General features: G+C 37.0%; 2 protein-coding genes across 5 annotated transcripts; both read left to right on the top strand.

The window, feature by feature from the left end:
- The first annotated feature begins 3156 nt into the window (after positions 1-3156).
- On the top strand, positions 3157-12164 carry LOC109011163 (WD repeat-containing protein 20 homolog). Its single transcript, XM_018992247.2, has 11 exons — positions 3157-3677; positions 4066-4374; positions 4458-4566; positions 4655-4748; positions 7989-8076; positions 8165-8248; positions 9988-10084; positions 10169-10256; positions 10440-10545; positions 10635-10727; positions 11601-12164. The coding sequence occupies exons 1-11, from the start codon at positions 3507-3509 to the stop codon at positions 11997-11999; spliced, it is 1638 nt and encodes a 545-aa protein (XP_018847792.2). The 5' UTR covers positions 3157-3506; the 3' UTR covers positions 12000-12164.
- Positions 12165-12957: 793 nt separating this feature from the next.
- LOC109011160 (RNA-dependent RNA polymerase 6-like) lies at positions 12958-23610 on the top strand. Of its 4 annotated transcripts, none has more exons than XM_035688952.1 (3): positions 12958-13066; positions 19223-21963; positions 22462-23610. In XM_035688952.1, the coding sequence occupies exons 2-3, from the start codon at positions 19240-19242 to the stop codon at positions 23335-23337; spliced, it is 3600 nt and encodes a 1199-aa protein (XP_035544845.1). In that variant the 5' UTR covers positions 12958-13066; positions 19223-19239; the 3' UTR covers positions 23338-23610. The 4 variants fall into 4 exon arrangements, with proteins under 4 accessions (XP_035544845.1, XP_035544846.1, XP_035544843.1 ...); XM_035688953.1 differs by having other exon boundaries at positions 19217-21963; XM_035688950.1 differs by lacking the exon at positions 12958-13066 and adding an exon at positions 15052-15127.
- Positions 23611-24082: the final 472 nt, after the last annotated feature.

The following is a 24082-nucleotide window of genomic DNA, read 5'->3' as shown; positions in this document are numbered from 1 at the left end:
TCTCGTTTTGGTCGTTAGTGGTCATGCGATCTTTGTTGAATCGGGCTAAGTAGGACTTCAGACTTTCATCCTCTGTTTGTTTGATAGTAAAGAGGTATGCAGTCGGATGCCACCTCCTCTGACTAGACATGAACTGGGTTAGGAAAAGCCTGGCTAGCTCGCCAAAGTTGTCCACTGATCCAAGTGCCAGTGACCTAAACCATACATGTGCAAACCCCTTTAGGGTCAGCAGAAACGCCCTGCAAGCTATTTCACTAGGGAAGCCATGCAGCGTCATGTGAACCCTGAAGGTTCCTAGGTGCTAGAGGGGGTCCCTTCCTCTGTCATACATCTCCATAATAAGGACTTTAAACTTCAGTGGCAAAGGAACCTCCATTACTTTAGGGTAGGCCCATGCTTGTGAGCAACTGGTCTACCGTTGACGACGTCTCCACTTTCCTTACTATTTCCTTGTATTTCTCTTTAAGGCTACGGAGCTCGTCCTGCATGTTTTTCTGCATGTGATCTCGTGTTGAGTCCTGCATGCGATCCCGCGTGCTCAGTGTCGCTGGACCCTGCCTCGCCGTCTTGCTCCCTCTAAGGTTTTTTGAGTTCCGCATTCTCTTTGCATTGCTTCCATGGCATCACCCACTCCTCTATGGTTTTCAACTTTGCTTCCATGGCATCTCCCATATCTCTCTTGAGTTGTTTGGAATGAGTTGTCGCAGGCATTGGAAGAACACACAAGATCTATTACGATCTCACAGACGGCACCACTGTTAACGTCCTGTTTCGCACACCTTTGGGTCAAGCTCCAACAACTTAGGTCTTCGAAAATGAGCCTTGCACAAGGTAGAAAAGACTGCGGGTTTGAGAGGGCAGCTTTGGGGCCGGGTAACCTCCGATGCCAAAGTTAGTGAGTATTCTTGGAGTGTAGCAAATAAGTAAGAGAATCTAGGGATCGAATAGAGTATTCTCATACCTGAGATCTGCTATTTATACTACCAGTCTGAGGAGCATATCGTGCCTGCTTTCCTGAAGTTAGGGTTCCCTGTTACTGTTCATTTTGTCAGAGTTTTTAAATGCAGCGTGGCTCTACAACGACGTCATTAATGTAGCGTGTCGTCCAAGTGGAGGAACCATTAATGTGACGTGGTTCTCCAACATTCTCTTACTAGTCTGCATTCCCTCTGATCCGTTCATGCATTTTTTGTCAGTAGATCAACAGTTCCCCGTATATAATGCTTGCTATGCGGGCAGACACTCTAGGATTGGACACTACCCGAGGGGTCCTCAAATTGATGAGTCTCATCCATTGCAGCACTATCTCTCCTTCAGGTCATGCACAAAGGAACCTCTTAGTGGGTCGAGTTAATGACTTTTTGCTCTCGGCTGGGCTTAATTGAGCCCCTTGGGCCTCGAGGGGAAAATCCCCTTACACCATACAAAGATGCTGGTAATATAATCACCATGGATAATGGGTACATGCAGCAGAAAGACATAATTTGTGAGAGAAAAGAGAATGTACGCCTTTAATAGAGGTCCAAATGGAGGGTAATGGACCAAATGGTACAAGTATTTTTTTTTAAAATTTTTTAATAAAAAATGGATAATAATTTATTAAATGCCAACAAAATCTATGATAGTCCATAAATTTGGAATTTATTTATACTTTAATTTTAATTTTATCTTCATATTTTAGATGTCTCATTGTTATATTTAGAATCACTTAGAATATCTTTTCTATTAACAAAAAGGTGTTTCGTCAAGCATTTTGCTGTTGTTCAACGAGTGACCTAAACAATTGTGATTAAAGACCATAGTTGGGGCACTCCAAGCAACCATTCTAACTAGGTGTGCTACCCGCACTCTACGGGCAGAGGTTGACCCCATCTCGCCCCTCGCCCCTGCATGGGCAGGGGGTGGGGTTTGCCTCCTGTTCGTGTGCATGTACTTATTGTTTACACACATGGTTGCATAGCGGCACATGAGGCACAATGTGGCTTTGGTCGACGCATGTGGCTTATACACTGTTCCGTTTGGAACACCTTTGAGCAAGTTGTAGATCAAATTGATCAATGACCTCTGAATTTTCTAGTATGGTGCATATATCACTTGGGTGGTTGAAAGACTATAGATTTAACATTTTCGACATAAAAAAGAGTCAGAATGGAAAATAAGCAAAAAGATGGATAGCTTTACACTATAATAGAAGAGGAGTGTCGAAGAGGGAGGAGTTGAGATTCTCCTCTCCCTCTGTTGGCGATTTTCTTAGTTTTATAGAGAGAGGCGAGAGTTTTTCTTAGAGAGAAGAGAGAGGAGTAAGGCCTCGTTTGAATAATCAAATGATATGAGATTATTGTGAATAGTAGTAAGACTTGCAATCCAAACGAGGCCTAATCTCTATAGTTGAAGAGGATAATGAGTGGAGGAGAGGGAGGAGGTGAGATGGTCCTTTCCCTTTGGTGATTTTTTTTTTCTTAAGAGTGAGTTATTTTTATATGAGTCTTTAAATATAATTATTCTTTTTAGCGAGAGAATAGAGAGAGATAAAATTTAAAAATTATATAATTTTTAAATTTTTTAATACATACTTTGTGTAAGTTGTAGTGTAGTAAGATGATTTTTTTATAAATTATCTTGACAATACAAGTCTCACACTTGTAGGTTGTAAGTAAAAACTTTACTTAATATATATTATTATTAACGATATTTATATATAATAAAAATAATAAATATTTATAAATATATAAATATAAAAAAAATTAAATATGCAGGGCAGGGATGGGGCGGGCTGGCTGCCCAGCCCTAGGGATACATCTTTAATATACTTTGCTGTTTGGCAATTTGTTTTTAAAAAAGGGAGGACAAATATATTAATCACAAAAATATTATATAAAATAAATTTATAAATTGACAGGTTAATATTAAATTATAAAATTAATTTTTTAAAATTAAATCTGATATATTATATAAAATGTATAGTTTATTTTCGTAAATGAGATGATATGAATTAAGATAAAAATTAAATAAAATATTATTAAAATATATTTTTTTAAGATTATTTTTATACGGGTTAATCGAATACGCAGAGCGTGCAATTATTTTGCTGAAAGGAAAGTTCTAAAAAAGAAAGGAACACCAATAAACACTTGAGGTTCAAACAAACAAACAAACAGAACCTCATTTTGCAATTTCCAGTTTAATCCATCTCAACCAAATCCATTCCCAGTACTTTATTTCCATCTTTCATGCTGCACGCTGCTTTGGCACTCTTCCTCTCTCTATCAATCCAGAGACAGACAGATTGTCGAAGCTCGTTATCCCCACCGTTTATTGCGTACACTCAAGCACTCACAAAAAGTCAACTCTCCCACCCATTAGACTAAAATTACCCTTTGATCCGGAAGCCATTGAAGACCCGGAAAGGAAAAAACATTAGTTAAAAGGGAGAACTCAAGGCATTGAATTTGAAAGCCCTTCCAGTGTCATGATCACATGCTCCCGGACCTACCATAAACAACCTCATGATGAATTCCGCCAACGGCATGATGTCAGCATCGTCTTCATCGGCCACCGCACAATCACCGGCCCTCAAGACCTATTTCAAAACTCCAGATGGCCGATACAAGCTCCACTACGAGAAGACCCACCCCTCCGGTCTCCTTCATTACGCCCATGGAAAAACCGTCACTCAGGTACTTTAATTTCTCAGTTTTATAGTCCCAACTCATACTTGTAAGTAATTTTTGGGACGTTCTTCAATACCCATTTCGTGGAATGGAAGTTCTGCGAGCGATTTCTTTGTTGTTGTTTGATTTCTATGGTTTTTAAAAGCAATGATCAGTACCCGTTTGTTACGATTACCCTTTGAATATATGTTTGGTTAATTTTCATGTTATGTTTAGTTTTTGGTTCTGTGTTCATCTTAAAACCGTCTTTCTAAAGAAATTTTGGTTGATGTTAATATGCCTGGGTGCATTTGATAGCTAATAGAGAATTAAATTTTAGATTCTTTATAGTTCGTTAGTTTTTTTTTTGATAATCTAACCTTGAGAGCATTGTTGGTGGAATTTATTATTATAGGTAACTCTAGCACATCTGAAGGACAAGCCGACCCCATCTACCCCAGCAGCCGCGCCTTCAAGCTTCAGTGCTAGCAGTGGGGTGCGATCAGCTGCAGCAAGGTTGTTGGGCGGAAGCAATGGGAGCCGCAGCTTTGTCGGAGGGAATGGTGGCAGCAAGAGTGTTAGTGGGAATGGTAGGGTTGGGTCATTGGGGTCTTCAAGTTCTAGTAACTCAATGGCTACTACAAACTTCGATGGGAAAGGGGCTTACTTGGTCTTCAACGTGGGGGATGCCATCTTTATAAGTGATCTGAATTCTCAAGATAAGGTGCTTTGGTATTTTGTTATTTGGGCTAGAGTGGTTTTTGGGGTTTCTTGGATGGTCTATAACAGATAAATCTTTGAATGTAGGATCCGATAAAGTCAATCCATTTCAGTAATTCGAATCCTGTGTGTCACGCATTTGATCAGGACGCTAAGGATGGGCATGACTTGCTTATCGGATTACATTCTGGGGATGGTAAAGTTTACAATGGAAATTTTAATTTGTAATTTTGTTTGAAAGTCCAGACTTTACAAATTTATATGTCATGTGTGTATTATTGTAGTGTACTCTTTGTCACTGAGACAGCAATTACAGGATGTAGGAAAGAAGCTCGTTGGGGCTCAGCATTATAACAAAGATGGTTCTGTTAATAACAGGCAAGGATTAACTTAGTTTTAGTACCTTCCCACACGTTACATAACACTACTTATTTCTTCCATAAATTTTATGCTTTGTTGTTATCAGGCCCATCAAATGTTACACTTGGCATCTAGTTTGTGAAGATCTTATGGAATTTCATTTTGCATGTTTATTAGTCAAGGCATGGAAAATGGGTAAAGTGCTAAAAGACTTGCAAAGTCTCAGATGACGGTTCTTTCTTGCCCGCAAAGCAATTGAATAGGTCTTCTTCCATTAGAAAATCTTATAGGATTGTTATGGTGATTTTATAGGAGATTGAAGATTAGATGGCAAAGAATGGGAAATAAACAGCACCTTTAATTCTCATTGGCTAATACTGAGGTGAATACCTTTCTTATCAAAAAACAAAGTGGAGTTAATGTTGCTTGATCTTGTCAAAATGAGGATAAAAGCGAAAACAGAATAGAAAATGAGTAGTCTTATTTTCTTTTTTAATTTAAGTTTCTGATTTATTTATTTTTATTTACTGTTCCATTTGTTAATTTGGTCAATATGCAAACTCTAATTTTTGATAATTTAATTTAAACCATCAACTTGTCCTTTCACTCAAGAGGTCTTAAGTTGTTGTCTTATAGGGTTTCCAAGTGGATACATTTTTTTTTATATAAGTTCAAGAGAAAGAAACTGGATACTTGCTATTGCCTTTGCTTTATAGTGGAATAGACAATTGTTAGGAGATCATTAAGACCAATAGATGCATTTTTTTTTTAAAAAAATTTGATGAGTGTCTTTAAGCTTCTGAAGTTTTCTTAATAACTTTGGTTTGCTTTTTATTTACCTATATATAAAAAAAAAACACTTGGGTTGCTTGGATTAGCCCCTCCTTCTCAGGCTAGTTAGGGTAGCGGTGACCAAATTAATTTTAACTACATCATCCAGCTGCTAGTTAGTGGGTGAATTTCTTTTTCCTCTTTCTTGCAATAGCAAATGTTATTTTTTCCCCGCACCATTTCCAAAAGATAATGATAGGATTACTACTTCCTACCACTCCTTTACTACTCTATAGTGTATTTGAAATTTTTATTTTTTTTATTATTTTCTCTAAGTATTTTTTTAATATCCTCAACCATTAGGAAAAAATTAAAAAATATACAACTTCATTAGTAGTCAATTCCTTAACCATTAAGTAAAAATTAAAAATTAAAAAAAAATAAAGAGAATAGTAAACGGGTAGTAAGCCTATCATTATCCATTTCCAAAAGCTAGCTGCTGTTTGGATGATCTTTTTTGTCAGAATCATTCCTATCTACATGGTTTCTAAAGCTCCTATGCTGCTTCAAACTGATTATCTAAGAAATTTATGTGAAATTCTCTTTTGCATTACACTTAAATGGCCGGAATACTCTTATGGGCATATAGGATCAATGGGTGTGGGATGTGTCTAATAAACTCTAGTGCTTCCTAATCAGAAGGGTGTCTGGCGGAGCACATTGTTTGTTCCATAGAATTTTGATGATAGTTGACTACTTTTTAATTAGTTACTCGAATTCAACAGAATAATTCACGTCCTATGTTGGAGATACTCAGGTACATACTCCCTTTTACCTAGAAATAAAAAAAAAAAAAAAAAGGAATTGGCACTGTTACTATCTCTTCATGTTGTATGATAAGGTCTACTTATAAAAAAAAAATGATAAGGGATTAGATTCTGAAGAGACAATCATAGCAAACAGCATACCTAACTCCATGTAGTATGGACTGCTTGGCGACACTTTTATGGATGTTGACTTCTAATTTCTCTGCAACTTTTCCTCTGTTGGAGTATGAAACTTGGTGAGTGATATATATCTTCATGAGTGTTTTTTTTGCTGGTTGACCCTATCTGCGGTATTGCTTCATTTACAAGTGCATGCATGTGAGGACAGGAACAAATGTCTCAGTTTGGACCCAGAAAAGGAAAATGATATTTTTATTATTATTATTATTATTATTTTTTTTCCGAATAAGAGAGATATGACAGATATTTGGGAACTAGGGTGGGTCAAATTGGACAGGGTGAGTAGACATGGTGGGGGAGTCTCGGAATGGGAATGCTTCCTATTATATCATGGGAAGCGGCCCAACTAGGAAGGTTGTGTGCAGTGAAGTTTGCCCTTATGTGAACCTTTTGCCCTGACCAAGAGAGATTCTGCTGAGTCTGGCTGCAATTTCCTTGATTTTTGGACAATCCTCCAGTCTGTTGTGTATTGAAGGAAAAGGGTCTTCGATTGTATGTGTATAATTTATGAATATAAAAATCATCTGCATCAAATTTCAATTTAGTTGGATATATTGCAGGGAAGTGTTTGAGGGATATGCCTATAAAAGAAAAAAAAAAAAGTGTTTTGAGGTTAACCATGCCTTAGTAAAAATTCTATATGCAATCTATATTATGGATTCTTCTATGTATTTCATGCACTGATTTTTATTCTGGTTGATATAGTTGGTAGATTCCACTGAATTATTGAAACTCACCTCAGGATTAATCCCTAGACGATGATTATTTACTTCCACAGGCGGTATTTGTTTAGTCTAGTTCTTGGATGCACAGTTGTTTCTTTTTTATATATTTATTTATTTTTTGTGTATATACACCCTTTTCTGATCTGGTTGAGTTAATATGCAATTCTTCACCCTGCTTCAAATTCTCACAAGGATGCCTTTATACAGGGATTTTAATATTTTATACTCCAAGAAAAATTTTCCTACCCTATCTCTAAGATAACTGCTTGATTTTGTGTGGGTATGCAAATTAGTCTGTCAAAATTTACATACATACATACATACACATATGCATTCGTAGTTACATATATAGAACATCTTTCAACTAGTAAATTCTGGATGTAGGCTACATATACTAGGCAAAGCTTAAGGTTGCGTTGGGATAGTGAGGCATTCTTAGGTATTCTGTGAATAGTAGTGAAAAAGTAATGATGGAATATTGAATAGTAGTGAATAGTAGTAAAAAGTACGTGAAAAGTAATAATAAAATAATGAATAGTAGTGAGATATTCTGAAAATAGGTATTCTGTGAATTGTAGGGAGATAGTCTGAAACCTTTCTTCACACTACTGTTGCAGCCCTTGACATATTGAGGGTTGGAAAAATGAAGTATTTGGTAACTGATAGCTTGCACACATGCATGACCTTTTGTTGTTACTATTTTTATTCAAGTAGTCTAAATGTCTGGTCCGATTAACCTTTTCTCTTTTCAACAGTCGTTGCACTAGTGTTGCATGGGTACCTGGAGGTGATGGTGCTTTTGTTGTAGCTCATACTGATGGAAATTTGTATGTGTATGAAAAGGCAAGCCTTGGACTTTCATGATTCAGTGTGTTGTAGATAGTGAGTTAAGCATGTTTTAACCATTTTTGCTCTCTTTCTTTTTCTCCAGAGCAAAGATGGTGCAGGAGATACTTCATTCCCTGTTGTTAGAGATCAGATGCAATTTTCTGTTGCACATGCACGTTACAGTAAGGTACTGGATTTGACAGTTATTTGCTATTAAGCTGTTTTGAATGTTTTTTCATAGATGTATCAGTTCTTTCTAATTTTGTGATTCTTTCTTTTAAATTGGTTTTTTAATGTTTGTTTAGATGAATTATAAATTCCCAAGCAATCAATCGCTAGGAAATATATATAGCACGTAGTTGTTATTAAGCATAAGGCTTTTCAAATTATTTTTTTTAATCAGTATAAGGTTTTCAAAATTATGCAGTTAAAATTTAGATAACACCTGAAAATGTGCAGTGTTTTTTAGAAGGTCATCCACATTGTATCTGAAAATTGTATGTTTCCTGATGTTTTCAACTGTTCCATTAGTCAAGAGTTACAATATATCTAAAAGATTGCACTCGGATCTTATTTAATTGACATATAGTCTCAATTTGACCTTGATTGGGGAGCCGCACATGTAATGAAATCTTCATTCTCTCAGGCTGGGTCATATCCTGTCATCGTCTAGTTTCATCAATCATTGGTCTGTATTTTTGTGTTGATTTTTTTGCACATATGTTTTAGATGGGCAGCAGTGGGTTCAACATACACTACAGAATTATTGCACGCTAGCCAGGCGAAGAAAAATGCTTACTATTACAACATGCTTACTAAAATATGCTTGCTTCTCCAATATAGTTCTAAGGCTTGGGTTTTTAGTAAGTTGTTATATTGTTATTTGAATTTTGAGCATAAATACTTTTTTCACATTTCTAAGGTTTTATGCACGGGGATATTTTGGGGGATATTTTGACATCCTTGCTGTGACTTGGATAGGGCTGTAAATGAACCAGTCTATTCGATAGCCCGCTCAATATTTGCTCGGTTAAACTCGAATCGAACTCGACTCGTGAAAAAAAAAAGCTCGCTCGTGAAAGCAGATACTCGCTCGAATTGTAAATGATACATACCCAACAAAACTCGACTCGACTCGATTAAAATTCAATCATATATTGATAAATATATACATACACCTATGTATATATACACATATATATGTAGTAACTAATAATATAAGCAAACTACTTTTATAATTAAATATATAATATGTAATCTAATTATTATGTATATATAGTGAATATACTTCATAAGTATATTTTATAATTTGTATAATAATTAGTCGATAAAACTTAATAATTTAATATACTAGTATGTGAGAACCATATATGAAATAGATATATGCTATCATATTAAGTGTATGTACTAATAATATATGTTGGCATATAATATATTGTTATTTTGGATAAATATCAACTAGTTAGATATTCATTATTTATAAATTTTATAAAATTTTATAATTCAATAGAGATTCTATTTGTTAGTTGTATAAATTTAATGTTAGATTTATTTATTTTTTATTTTATTAATTATTAAATCTTATTCAAAAAATAAAAAAAATCCACAATTCTAGCTCGAGCTCGGCTCGACTCGAACTCATTTGTGGAACGAGCTCGAGCTCAAGTTAAGTGTTTAGCTTATCGAGCCGAGCTCGAATAAAGAATAAAAAAAAAACTCGAGCTCGAGCTCGAGTATTTTGAGTCGAGCCGAGCTCGGCAAGCCAAAAACCGATTCGGCTCAGCTCGATTACAGCCCTAGACTTGGATGAGTATGCACTTCTCTATCAACTGTTTTGTTGGTCTATCTAATCTCCATCTACTGTTTCACTGGCCTGTCTAAATTTATATAAGGGATGCATCTGAAGCATTGATTATTTGCATGCAGAGTAACCCAGTTGCCAGATGGCATATATGCCAAGGTTCAATTAATAGCATTGCTTTCTCAACTGATGGTACCTATCTAGCAACTGTGGGAAGAGATGGTATAATTCTGGTACCAACTGCATGTTTTTGGTCGTGTTTGTTTATTTTGTATATAAACGAGCTCAATTAAATACTAAACACAGGTTATCTACGAGTTTTTGACTATTCAAAAGAGCTCATCATATGCGGTGGCAAAAGTTATTATGGCGCTCTATTATGTTGTGCTTGGAGGTTGGTAACTTTACTGGTTTCCCAGTCCTAGCTTATTTCTGTTAGTTTCAAAAATATTTCTTCCATTCTCGACGTTTCCTTCTTAATCTATACTGTTGTGTATATGGTCATTTTCCTGTTTAAATTACATCATGTCTTCAAGAAAATAGTTAGTATGATTGACAACAAATCCTTACCAAACAGTATGGATGGAAAATACATTCTTACGGGAGGAGAAGATGATTTGGTTCAAGTTTGGAGCATGGAAGATCGGAAAGTGGTAGCTTGGGGTGAGGGGCATAATTCATGGGTACGCTTCACATAAAATAATGATGGCTAGATATGGTTCTCACATGATTATAACCACCTTGCTTATTGTTTACTGCATCATGCTGACAGGTCAGTGGGGTGGCTTTTGATTCATATTGGTCATCACCAAATTCAGAAGGCACGGGGGAAACTATCATGTACCGGTTTGGTTCTGTTGGTCAGGTACTGAGAAATATAGTTGGCTATGATAATTTCCTTTTACAAGTGATGACTTTATGTTGGTTTCTGGATACAACTTCACCTTCTTAACTTAGAAAGCCTAGCTCTTTTTTCAAACTGGTTCCTAATCAATCCAAATTAGGTCTTTTCCCTTATTTGAATTTGCCACCAAAATAATTCCTAGAATTGGTCAGTTATAACATAATGTCTAGAAACTACTCACTTCAGGACACCAAATTGGAATTGTTAATAAAGGGTATCTGAATTTGGCCTACCTGGAGAGTGGAGGTAAACTTTATGTCAGTAACTTTAGGAAAGCTTTGACCAAAGGGGTTCCAAAATAACTTTAGTAGTAGAAACTGGGACTATCTGAGGATCTATGGCTAGAAGTTTTGGAACGGAGAAAGGGGAGCAGTGCTATGGGCCAACTGGGGAGTATTTGAGGATCTACGATTAGAAGTTTTCGGAGAGAGAAAGTGGAGCAGCGCCGTGGGCCATATTTCACGATGCAAATGTTTGGGTTTCCAACAACCAAAATATATATATTGGCTACTGATACTAGAATTTGGAATGATTATGTTTTTAAAGAAGCATCTCCATACTTGGCCTTTGGACTAACGTTTATTCTGATTATTTGAATAGAATTTAATTCAGGATAAGGAACATTGCGAGTTAGCTAATAATAGTGATGCAAATTAAAGCAATGACCGCAGTGGTAAGGAGAGAAATATTGTTTGAGCTGAAAGTGACTGTAAGAATAGCCTTTGATCTGTGTGTAATATTACTTATATGCGTTTTTGGCAAAACTTGACTAGTTGTATCACTTTTATGCTTCATAGATTACATATTTCAACAGCTTGATCTGATTGTGGGCAGGACACGCAATTGCTTCTCTGGGATCTTGAAATGGACGAGATTGTCGTGCCATTGCGGCGGTGTCCTCCTGGTGGATCGCCCTCATACAGTGCAGGAAACCAGTCGTCCCATTGGGACAATGTTTGTCCAGTGGGCACCCTGCAGCCTGCTCCAAGCATGCGAGATATTCCAAAGATCACCCCGCTTGTTTCTCATCGTGTGCACAACGAACCCCTTTCTGGCTTGATATATACCCAGGAATCTGTGCTTACGGTGTGTCGAGATGGGCACATAAAGAGCTGGATGAGACCGGGGATGGCAGAGAGCCAGTCAAACAACACTGAAACCAGCTCAAGTAGCAGCTTGAAGGAGAAACCTTTATTCTCGAGCAAGATTGTCAGTTCTAGTTACAAACTATGATACTAACCATCATCAGAAAGAAAAAATGGAGCCTTTTTTTGCTATTTTTACCCTCTTTTTTTTTTTTGTTTATATGGCAGACTTCTCTTCTTCCAGTTGGCTCCAATATATGTAAACAAAAACATGATTCAGAGCGAGAATAACCAATTGGTTGGTTCTATTCTATTGTTTTCTCAGTTATAAGTAGTATTCAGCACCCTGTCCCTCTATACTTTAGAAATAGAAAAAGAAAAAGCTTATTTTTCTCACCAAAAAGTTTAACCCCTTTTTAACTCCAAAAAGCTCTATATTAACCACATTTAAAAAGCAGAAAAAAGCCACCCAATATCTATCCCAAGTCCCTCCCTCATACTAATTTGTAAAGGTTGGATAGACATCGAGCAGTGGGTATCACACTTTTAAATTCCATTCTATTATGGTGTGTACTAACTTGTATACCATATTCCTCATTCCAATTTGCATTCCGATTCGAAATGTGTTAGTGTTAGCTTTGTAATCTTTTGGCCTTTTCGTAAATTTAAATCTATTTGGCATTTCTGTAGTTTTAAACTTTGAATGGCATTTTCATAATCTTATAAAAGAATTTAAACATGTTCATCGAACTATTTTTTAGATCTCATTCTGTTTTGTACTTTCTTAGAGCACTAGTAGTGATCTCAACAAACTTTGACCAAAATTTGATTAGGAAACTCACTTTTACAAATTTAACTAGCTGGTCACTTTTCAACAACATCAAATAAGACTGTTCAACTGAACCGGATTTTTTTTCGGCCCGATCCGAAACCCAAAAAACCGGATTCCGATTTCGGGTTTTAATCCGGATCAAATTCGGGCCGGAAACCGGGTTGAAAAATCCGGGCCTGATACGGGTTACAAACCCGGGTATCGGATTTTAACCCGGTACCCGGGTTTTACGATTCGTAAAGAAACCCCCCCCCTCCCCCCGACTCTGCCTTTCTCGATCTTTCTCCTTTCTCTCTCGTTAGTCGTTACGCTTGCTAAAGAAACCCTAGACCGTGCCTACTCGCCGCGACCCTATTGCCGAGCCGCATCTCCATCGTGACCCCGTGAGTTTGTCTCTCTCACTCTCACTCTCTATCTCCCTCTCTCTCTCTCCATTGGATTTCTGGGTTTGGATTATTAGAAACTATATATTGTTGAGTTTTCCATAAGCGGGCTTCTGGGTTTGGTTAATCTCTGGCAAGTTTACTTATGTTCAATTACTATAGAGGCAAGCATAACTTCGGAGAGAGTCCGATTCTAGGACTCGGCTTGATCTGGGTTTGGGTTGATTTATGTGCTCCCATCCCATCTCTTTTGGCCTCGATGTGGATGAATGGGATTGTGTTTGGTGGATGATTTCATCTGCTGTGAATTTATTTTAATAATATTATCATTATTCACGAATAATATCAAATATTATATAGGGTTGTCTTGTGATTGTTGTTATTATAATTACAGAACATTATTTGTTATTATAGTTACCCCAATCTGTTTTGGAGTAAACTCGTTATGTATATATATTTGTATTCACCAAAAGTAAAAGTGTATGGTTGTTTGAGGCTAAACACCTTCCTATCATTTTCCATCTAGAGATGCTAGTTTTATTTTTATTTTTTATTTTTTATATCATTTCTAAAATGATAGGGAGAGCTAGAGACAGAATGTTCATTCTGTCTTGTACCATAATAAGTTCTCCTTGATATGAAGCACAAATTGAAATGTCAGGCAACGAATTTGGTCTTGACGAAGAATAACTGAAACCTCTAATTGAAGTCTCCTTTATCAGAGAGAGTTCTGGCAAGGATCTAAACTTCACAAAAAAATATATGTAATATTAAAATGTATTAAATCACAATTTCCTTCCTACCCATTTTCATAAAACTTGATAAAAAGCACCTCCAAAACATTTTCATTGGACTGAGTTGTACCGAATCAAAGTTATTTAACTAGATTTATAAAAGGACCCTAATCATTCTTTGGACCATCAATACCGAATCAAAGTTCCAATATGGCATGAAAGAAAAATAAATTAAAAGTAAGAAGTTCTATTATGTTCATGTACTCAGATATTTAAGTGCAATTTACCTTATTGAAAAACTAACCAGAAAAGGAAGTTTGTAATAATAAGCATATTAAGTTAGATTATTTCTTCTTCTAGAGTTTGAACCCTAAACAAATACTTAAGCTCAAAACAAAATACTGAAGTTAAAAATAGTTTGCTTAACAATGTAATAGACAGCCTCTGTTTTAGTCTGTTTTACATGGCATTCTAGGACCGTCAAACTCAATCTACCATAAACTAGTTCAATTAATATAACTACACATATGATGCATCTAATGGTATTCTTATCGTCTTTCGAAATGTTATATTTCTTATAAAAAACAGCAAGTAGATTTAAAAAAATAGTCACAATAAATATTAAAACAAAAAAAAATCAACTACCGGTTAAATCACCAATGACCCTAGCTTTAGCAACGCCCAATATGACTAAATTCTATCAGGCTAAACTCAAACCACAGTTAGTCAAATCCATTTATGTACATAAGATGCATTGACACACAATGCATTTAATACAACCCGCAGTCAAAATCTATGTATCTAAAATAGGATTAGGGTTGAGCACCGACCCTTTTGGAGTCGGAGGGCCCAACCTCCGACTTTGACTCCGAGAAGTACAAAATCCGATCTGACTTCGACTCCGACTTGTCGGAGTGGAGTCGGATTTTTTATTTTTGTCTTTTTTAACTTCATATTTGACCCAGTTTAAAAAAAAAATTTTTTTGAAAGGCTTTCAAATTTCAGTTTTCTCAACATTATAATCTAAACTAATTAAACTTTTGATTATAACAAAAAATATAACTAAATAAAACAAGTAATATACTAACATGCATTCAAAAATAAAACAAGTAACACACTAATGTCTAATACTAGTATATCACTATAGTTAATAGTATCCTAGAGTAATATAATTATATTAGTATTAGTTATAGTGATTTAAATTTTAGTATATCTATATTAGTATAAGTTATAAGTGTGCTTAAACGCACATCGACCCATTCTCTCACCCTTTTTCATCAAGTTTTCCAGGACGGCTTCCATGCTTGCATGATCAATTACTTGAAAGGTCAGTAGGGTTTCTCCCAACTTCGTAAATCCGTGATCTTTTTCTTTTTTCTTTTTCCTTTTGTCTGAATTGGGGAACATATGTTTGTTGCTTCTTCGGTTTTTACTGTGGAAGTTTTTGTATTATAATAATTATCGTTGATTGATGTGCACTGCGTTTGATACTGTGTTTGGTTGATAGGAAAAATGTGGGTTGAAGAAATAGCTGATGGGATTTGTGTGTTGGGTCTTCTTTTTGGTTAATGGGTTTGGGTAAAGACTCCGTTTGGTTGCCAAGAAAATGTTGGAAAAGAAAAGTTAAAAACAAAAGTTTATGCACATGGCATGATTGACAAGATTTCCGTTATGGATGGATCTCAATTCTTGTGATTTTATGAACGGTTTTATATTGATTGAGGCAATTTTTTTAGAGGTGTTCTGGTAATATCTGACTACTTTCGCTACTTTTAACTCGGTCAGGTGCTCTCTTATGTTTTTTTCCCTTTTTCTTTTTAATCATGTTGCATGAAAGGAAAACATAATGCATAGTTTGATTACAATGGCATGGAAGTTTGATCTTTACCGCCATGGAAGGATAATATTATTGGGAATTTGGACCTCCCAAATTCACCCCTTTAGGATCCACCATTTGAAGGAATATCAGGAAAAATAGAAAAATAATAATGACACAAGAATTTTAGTGAAAAACTTCCCAATTGGAGAAAAACCATCAGGCACAGAGAAGACAATCTATTATGTGAGAAATTGTTATAATCACACAATTTTTTTCTTCACCCCAAAGACACTCACAAAATCACTAGCAAAACTTTGACTCTCATCTCTTCCGCTTCTTACAAAAGGGCAACAAAGGAATTTTATTAGAGTCACAAGTTACTAGTTAAGCTTATGACTTGGTGCACTTAGGTCTCGTTTGCTTTTGGAGATAAGATGAGATAAGTTGAGATTAAAGTTAAAAAGTTGAATAAAATATTGTTAAAATTTTTAATATTATTTTTGTTTTGAGATTTGAAAAAGTTGAATTGTTTATTTTATTTTGTATTGGATTTTGAGAAAATTGTAATGATTAGATAATATGAGATAAAATGAGATGATTTGAGAAATTTCCTGAAAACAAACGAGGCCTTAATCAAGGAAACTAAGCCCCTTTATATGGGCCATGAGCCTTGCCCCTCACTCTTCTCCCACCGATGTGGGATTCAAAAGGAGCAAACCTAACAATTTCCACCTTGCAACTTTGGCTGATCCCATAGCCACGCTCCATCACAATGAAGATCTTCATAGCTTTCGCTATCATGCTCCACCATAAAAGCATACCACTCAGAATAAACCAGTTCCAAACATTTCAATTTTGGCCTATGTCGAAAATAACCTTGCTGAAAAATTATGGTGTAACTTCCATGTTTGGCTTTATTGGAAGTTCATCAGCCATTGACATGATTTTCCACCACACACCCTGCATCAATACCAAACCAATGTCCGTGTGCAAACTTGTGGACCACCTAACATTAACACATCCTCTATCATGACAACTTTGGGATTTAGCGGCATGGCATGAGGATGTGCATGTCCCTCTTCAAAGGAAATTGTCTTCCATGGAGAGAGACAAAAAATTAGCTTCATCATCAGTATCTCCATTTACTGACTTGGAGCCACTTGCCAAACTTGCTCCAGCTCTTGGAAATTTTTTTCTGACGTGCCCAGATTGTCCACACACCCAGTAGACTACTTTCTTCTTCATGGAGTTCTTCCTCTTCCCATTTTCAGCTGCTACCATTGCTAAGTTCTTAGGTGAACCATTTCTTCCACCAGTTAGTCTTCCCTCTTCAGATAGAGTTTGCTGGTAACTTTTGAAAAAATTATTTTATCATTCCCATGTATCAGAATAAGTTTCCTATGCTCATAGGGAGGTGGAAGAGACTAGATGAGCCTCAAAGTTTGATCCTCATCATCAATTTTAACTCCAATAGATTCTAGCTTAAAGATAATGCCACTGAGAACACTTAAATGATCTGAAATAGTCATACCTTCACTCATTCATAGTGTATGAAACTGCTCCTTCAGGCACACCCGATTCGAGACGCCATTCTTTTGATACAACTCTTCGAGCTTTTTCCAAAGTTCATTTGCCGTAGATATTCTATGCACATTTGTAAGAACATTATTGTCCAGGCACAGATGTATCATATTTGCTGTTTTCAAATCCAGATCCTCCCAATCTTCATCGCTCATTCCAAGTCTGCTCTTTGTTACGCCAGTCACGCTACTGCTGACTTCAGGAGTTGGTCTGCCCTTCAAGGCCTTGTGTAATCCTAATTGAGTCAAAACATCCTTGACTCGAACTTGCCACAAGCCAAAATTGATTCTCCTATCAAATTTCTCCACCTCAAATCTGATAAGATTTGAAGCCCTACTTCCTAACATATCCTTGATGAATTTTACCGTAGAAATGAATAGTACTCACTAAGTAAGTTCTTAGGAAAAATTATTTTTTCTTAGACAGAATTTCAAGATTCCTAGAAAAGATTGAATGGTCATAATGGACCACTTAAGTATTAATCTCCTAGACAGAATCTCCTTAGACTGTACGTATCCACACCACCACACCAAAGCTCTACCTCACCAAAAAGGATCCCAGGCTCTGATATCAATTGTTGGGAATTTGGACATCTCAAATTCACCTCTTAGGACCCCCCATTTGAAGGAATATAAGGAAAAACAGAGAAATAATAACAACATAAGAATTTATATGGAAAACTCCCCAATTGGAGAAAAACCACCACGCACAGAGAAGAAAATCCATTATGTGAAAAATTGTTACAATCACACAATTTTTTTCCTCACTCCAATGACCCCCACAAAGCTACTCCACTAGCAAAACTTTGACTCTCATCTCTTCTCCTTCTTACAAAAGGATAACATAAAAACTTTACTAGAGTCACAAGTTACTAGTTAAGCTTATGACTTAGTGCATTTAATCAAGGAAACTAAGCCCCCTTATATGGGCCATGAGCCTTGCCCCTCACTCTTCTCCCACCGATGTGGGATTCAAAGGGAGCAAACCAAACAAGTACGCAGGGGTAATTTGATTAGGGACATGCTACAAAATTGGAATTTGGTTGTTGCTGGTTGCACAATTGAATCCTCAAGTCGGTTTAAGATCTAAGTAATCTTCTTGGCCTGGCAACCTTTAAACAACTTGTGGCGCCTTGTGATGTCTAGGACAAAAGGTTGAATCCCTTGGTATCGCATGAGTCGGGACTGCGGAATAGCCAAGGTCGCTGTCAATGAAGCTTCCTCAAGTATACTCTTTTCATTTCCTATCCCCTGTTTACTGTATTGCTAGAGATGTGGCAGTTGCCTCGACTTGATTTGGATAAGATGAGTTGACATGACTAGCGGTAACAAAGTATGTTGTCTAAGCTTGATCTTCCCACACCTGATTGTCTTACTACTACATCATATTACAGGGAGATTGTATCATTTGTAGGAGAAGACCAATACTGAATTCTTCTTGTAATATTTTATTTACTTTTTCTTTAGCGCTAAAAAAATGGCAAGACAAATGAAATTCTGTTATACAGATGCAAAAAAAAAGAAGGAACTAATTTTCCTTTACATAAAGGAAATGCTTTACATAAAGAAAATGATCAAGAAAACAAAAAAAATATATTCTACCTTTCCACATGCTTTTGTAAGACAGCAACTAAACAGTCATTCCTAGAATTTTGTACCATTTGATCTATTTGGTTTTAAAGGGAGTTTTCTCTTAGTTTTCAGTGACTTCTTATGACATTTAAGTCCATCACAAGAGAGGTATTGAAATATATCTTCAACTGTCAATGTCAAAAATTGAAATATTGCTTTCTTGTGGATTATCTGTTGAATTGTCCTCCCTGATCTGGGATACCAAAAGAAGGGTTATACTTTTATTTGTTACAGGAACTGTTTAGTTCTAAGGGCTGAGGTGTCATATAAAATTTTGACATTCTTTTAGGTTCTATGCATTTTGAGGGTTTTTGTATCAGGATAACTTTGAGGTCTTTTGTTTTTTGGAAAGAGTGATCTATTTTACAATATTTGCATTTGAAAGTGACAGAACTTTGAAGAAAAGAAATGGAGTTGGAAGGAAGTGAAAGGGATGGAGAAACAGTGGTGACTCAAGTTAGTTTTGGTGGGTTTGACAGTAATGTCAGAGCGACAGATCTTGTGGAATGCTTAGAATACGAAGTTGGAACTGTTTTTAGGTGCAGACTGAAAACTTCTTGGACTCCTCCAGAATCTTATCCAAAATTTGAGGTCATTGACACTTCAGACATTGAAATAGAAGATGATTATAAAAAGGTGGAGCCCCATGCATTTGTGCATTTTGCCACCCCTAAATCAGTAGATTGGGCTTTGGATGCTGCAGGGCGTTGTGATCTTTTTCTGAACAAGCAACAATTGAAGGTTAGTTTAGGTTTCCAAAGTCCATTCCACCTGAGGCAGAGGAGGAGGACTACAACTCCTCATAAGTTGTCTGACGTGCTTGTTGAGGTTGGAACCTTGGTCAGCCGGGATGAGTTTTTTGTTGCTTGGAGAGGAGCACCTTATGGGGTTGACTTTCTGGTAGATCCCTTTGATGGGACATGCAAGTTTTGTTTCACAAGAGATACTGTTTTCTCTTTTAAAAGCACAAGCAAGTATGCGGTGATAAAATGTAATTTTAAGATGGAATTTGTGGTAAGAGACATCAGCGAGATCAAACGCTATAATGATACATCATATCTAGTAATTTTGTTGCACCTTGCTTCGTCTCCCTGCATTTGGTATAGAACGGCTGATGATGATATTGAAGAATCTGTGCCGTATGATTTGTTAGATGATGATGATCCTTGGATCCGAACCACAGATTTTACACCAAGTGGGGCCATTGGTCGGTGTAGTTCTTATAGAGTTTCAATCCCACCCCGCCATGGTGTCAAGTTGAGAAGGACAATGGAATATCTTAAAGAACAAAGAGTGCACGAGATCTGCCTTGAAAAGCCACTTAGGATCAGGGATGAACCTGAATTTGGGCTGCCCTTATCAGATCCTTTCTACTGTATTCAGTACAAGCAAGGGATAGCTTTTGAGATAATGTTCTTGGTGAATGCTGTCTTGCATAAAGGCATATTCAGTCAGCACCAGTTGTCAGACAATTTCTTCAGTTTATTAAGAAGCCAACCCAAAGAGGTCAACATTGCTGCACTAAAGCACATATGTTCTTACAGACGCCCGGTGTTCAATGCCCTCAGGAGACTGAAAACAGTCCAGGATTGGTTGTTGCGGAATCCTAAGCTTTTTAAGAGCCCTAGACGGCTTGATGATATTGTTGAAGTTAGGAGGTTGGTTATTACACCAGCAAAAGCATATTGTCTTCCACCAGAAGTGGAGCTTTCCAACAGAGTTCTCAGGAAGTATAAAGGAGTTGCTGATAGGTTTTTAAGGGTCACTTTTATGGATGAAGGAATGCAGACAATGAATTCCAATGTTCTTAACTCCTATGTCGCTCCTATTGTAAAGCTTATCACATCAAACTCTTATCCACAAAAAACAAAAATATTCCAAAGGGTGAATACCATTCTGAAAAGTGGATTTCATGTTTGTGGTAGGGAGTATTCTTTTCTAGCCTTCTCATCCAATCAATTGAGGGACCGTTCTGCCTGGTTTTTTGCTGAAGATGGAAAGACAAATGTTGTTAACATCAGAAAGTGGATGGGGAAGTTTACCCAGAAGAACATTGCGAAGTGTGCTGCCAGGATGGGTCAGTGCTTCTCATCTACGTATGCTACAGTAGAAGTTCCACCAAAAGAGGTGAATCCCGAGCTTCCAGACATAGAGAGAAATAATTACAATTTCTCTGATGGGATTGGTATGATTACTCCTGATCTTGCAAACAAAGTTGCAGAGAAACTGAAATTGGACGGGAACCCTCCATGTGCTTATCAGATAAGATATGCTGGTTTTAAGGGTGTTGTGGCTTGTTGGCCAGCAAAAGGTGATGGGGTGCGACTTTCTTTAAGGCCTAGTATGAACAAGTTTATTTCTGACCATACTACTCTTGAAATCTGTTCTTGGACTAGGTTTCAGCCTGGTTTCCTAAACAGGCAGATTGTGACACTGCTTTCAACTTTGAACGTTCCTGATGAAATATTCTGGAAAATGCAGGACTCTATGCTCTCCAGGCTAAACCAAATGCTTGTGGACACAGATGTTGCATTTGATGTCCTGACAGCATCCTGTGCTGAGCAAGGAAATGCAGCAGCAATTATGCTGAGTGCGGGATTTGAGCCTCAAAGTGAACCTCATCTACGAGGCATGTTAACCTGTATACGAGCTGCTCAGCATTGGGGCCTTAGGGAGAAGGCTAGGATTTTTGTTCCTTCAGGTAGGTGGTTAATGGGCTGCTTAGATGAGCTAGGCGTCCTTGAGCAAGGCCAATGCTTTATCCAAGTGTCTACCCCGTCATTGGAAAACTGTTTCTCAAAGCATGGTTCCAGGTTTACTGAGAAAGCAAATAATCTTCAAGTAATTAAAGGGCATGTGGTGATAGCAAAAAATCCTTGTCTTCACCCAGGAGATATAAGGATTCTGGAAGCAGTTGATGCCCCTGGTTTACACCATTTATTTGATTGCCTTGTTTTCCCTCAAAAGGGTGATAGGCCTCACACGGATGAAGCATCTGGAAGTGACCTTGATGGGGACCTCTACTTTGTGACATGGGATGAAAATCTCATTCCCCCGAACAAGGAGAGCTGGCCTCCCATGATGTATACTCCGGCAGAAACCAAACATACAGCACGCCAGGTCACTACTCAGGTACTTGATCTGCATTGCTGGACTGTATCTGCTATATTCTATGAACAATTGGATTTTGGGATGGTGTTTTGATGAAATTTATAACACGAATGTTGCTACAATGTTAGCCAATTACACAACTAAGTCAATTAGATTAGCACAATGGAGTTCCCTTGTTAGTTGGTTTGGTTTCAAGAAACTGCTGCATTATTGCACTAATAAGCAATTTCAATATAGACTGACAAAAGCATGTGATGAAATGGGATAAAATTCTCGTATCACTAAACCATTGCTTGTATATGTTCCATATACTTCTTGGGCTCTTGCCTATTATTATGATCAGTAAAGTTTTGTTTACTGATAAAAAATTGGGATAAAATTCTCCGTAGTTAATCTTGAGGAACGAGTAAGTAAGATAGGATAGACATTTGATGAAACTCTTACACATACAAAATATTAGAACCCCAAGTATGCAACAAAGAAACTCTCTTAAATTTATATTTTGTGTTTGTTCCGTAGGATATAATTGACTTTTTTGCAAGAAACATGGTGAATGAGAGCCTGGGAACAATCTGCAATGCACATGTGGTTCATGCTGACAGCAGTGAGTACGGGGCTTTGGATGAGAACTGCTTAACGCTTGCTGATTTAGCAGCTAAAGCTGTTGATTTTCCCAAGACCGGGCACATTGTCATCATGCCTCAACATCTGAAACCAAAATTGTACCCTGATTTTATGGGGAAAGAGGATTACCAATCCTACAAGTCAACCAAAATTTTAGGAAGACTTTATCGCCAGGTTAAGGATGCCTATGATGAAGATGTTGTTACATCTTCACAGTTAGATGTTGTTCCTGCTGATGTTCCTTATGATACAGACCTTGAAGTTCCAGGATCTGCTGATTTCATTATGGACGCATGGGATCAGAAGCGCTCTTATGATGGGCAGCTGAATGGTCTACTAGGACAATATAAAGTGAAGAGGGAAGAAGAGATTGTGACTGGGCACATCTGGTCCATGCCAAAGTACAACAGCAGGAAGCAAGGGGAGCTCAAGGAGAAGCTCAAGCAGTCTTACAGTGCTCTAAAGAAAGAGTTTAGGCTAGTTTTTGATAAGCTGGACTCAGATTTTGAGGGACTAACTGATGACGAGAAGAACGTATATTATGAGCGGAAGGCATCAGCATGGTATCAGGTCGCTTACCATCCTAAATGGGTGAAGAGATCTCTGGAGTTGCAAGAGCCTGATGGTCCAGAGGATGTAGTGATGTTGAGTTTTTCCTGGATTGCAGCTGATTACCTTGCTCGGATCAAAATTAAAAGCCGCAGGATGGTAAATTTCGACTATAGTAAGCCTATTAACTCTCTGGCAAGGTACCTTATTGATCGAATTTGACCAGATCTTAGTGCTGTCTAGAGCTCTCTTGTTGCCACTAGGAACTTTTTGGCAGCCGGCCTCTCTGCCATGTTTAAAGGAAGGTTTGTATCTATGTGTTCAAGGTATTTCCATTTCTTTTTTTCCCCTTTCTATCCTGGTTTTTCCTTTTGACCTGTTATAGTCGATGCTACAAAATGTTCCTTGCCTTTGGTCAAACTGTTGAAACTTGTGCTTTGATTGGATATTTCTTTCTGCCTCCGAGTTCTCTGAGATTGTAGTGACAATTATCCACTGGCGTGTTTTTTTTTTTTATGTTTAGTACATCGTATATGATGATGTATCTGCGTGGAAGTTGAATGTCTAAATTATGTTTCTCTAAACAGGCTAAGCATCTTTAGAGGCAGCTATGCCAAGATGCATTTCTTTAATTTATCTGGAAAACATTTTACATCCTGACATGTTAGATTTGGTTAAACGGTTCAACCAAATCAAGGCGTGCATGCAAATTATGAACGGATAAAATGAATCAAAACCCGGGCGGTACTAATGGTTTTATTACATTGTGTTAGTAAATTACAGACCCTAAATAGCCAAATTTCGCAAAAGAATTGATCCATCAGGAAATAGAACATAACTAAGTCCAAAACTAAAGCAAACATTAATTTGCAAATGCTTTGATGATCATTGACGTCCCATGAAATTAAGGATAAACATAACAAGAGAACTTTCCCTTCTGATTGATAAGGATATATATATGGAATGA

The sequence above is a fragment of the Juglans regia genome, chromosome 3 (genome assembly GCF_001411555.2).
Source record: "Juglans regia cultivar Chandler chromosome 3, Walnut 2.0, whole genome shotgun sequence".
Lineage (NCBI taxonomy): Eukaryota > Viridiplantae > Streptophyta > Magnoliopsida > Fagales > Juglandaceae > Juglans > Juglans regia.
This window is presented reverse-complemented; position numbering and strand designations above follow the sequence as displayed.

What these genes read in the sequence shown, in the direction of transcription:
- LOC109011163 (XM_018992247.2), top strand. Translation starts at nt 3,507, where the DNA reads ATGATGAATTCCGCCAACGGCATGATGTCAGCATCGTCTTCATCGGCC. An exon ending in CACATGCACGTTACAGTAAG is followed by an intron (nt 8,249 to 9,987) that starts GTACTGGATTTG and finishes ATTTGCATGCAG; the next exon opens with AGTAACCCAGTTGCCAGATG. An exon ending in GGTTTGGTTCTGTTGGTCAG is followed by an intron (nt 10,728 to 11,600) that starts GTACTGAGAAAT and finishes GATTGTGGGCAG; the next exon opens with GACACGCAATTGCTTCTCTG.
- LOC109011160 (XM_035688952.1), top strand. Translation starts at nt 19,240, where the DNA reads ATGGAGTTGGAAGGAAGTGAAAGGGATGGAGAAACAGTGGTGACTCAA. An exon ending in CACGCCAGGTCACTACTCAG is followed by an intron (nt 21,964 to 22,461) that starts GTACTTGATCTG and finishes TTTGTTCCGTAG; the next exon opens with GATATAATTGACTTTTTTGC.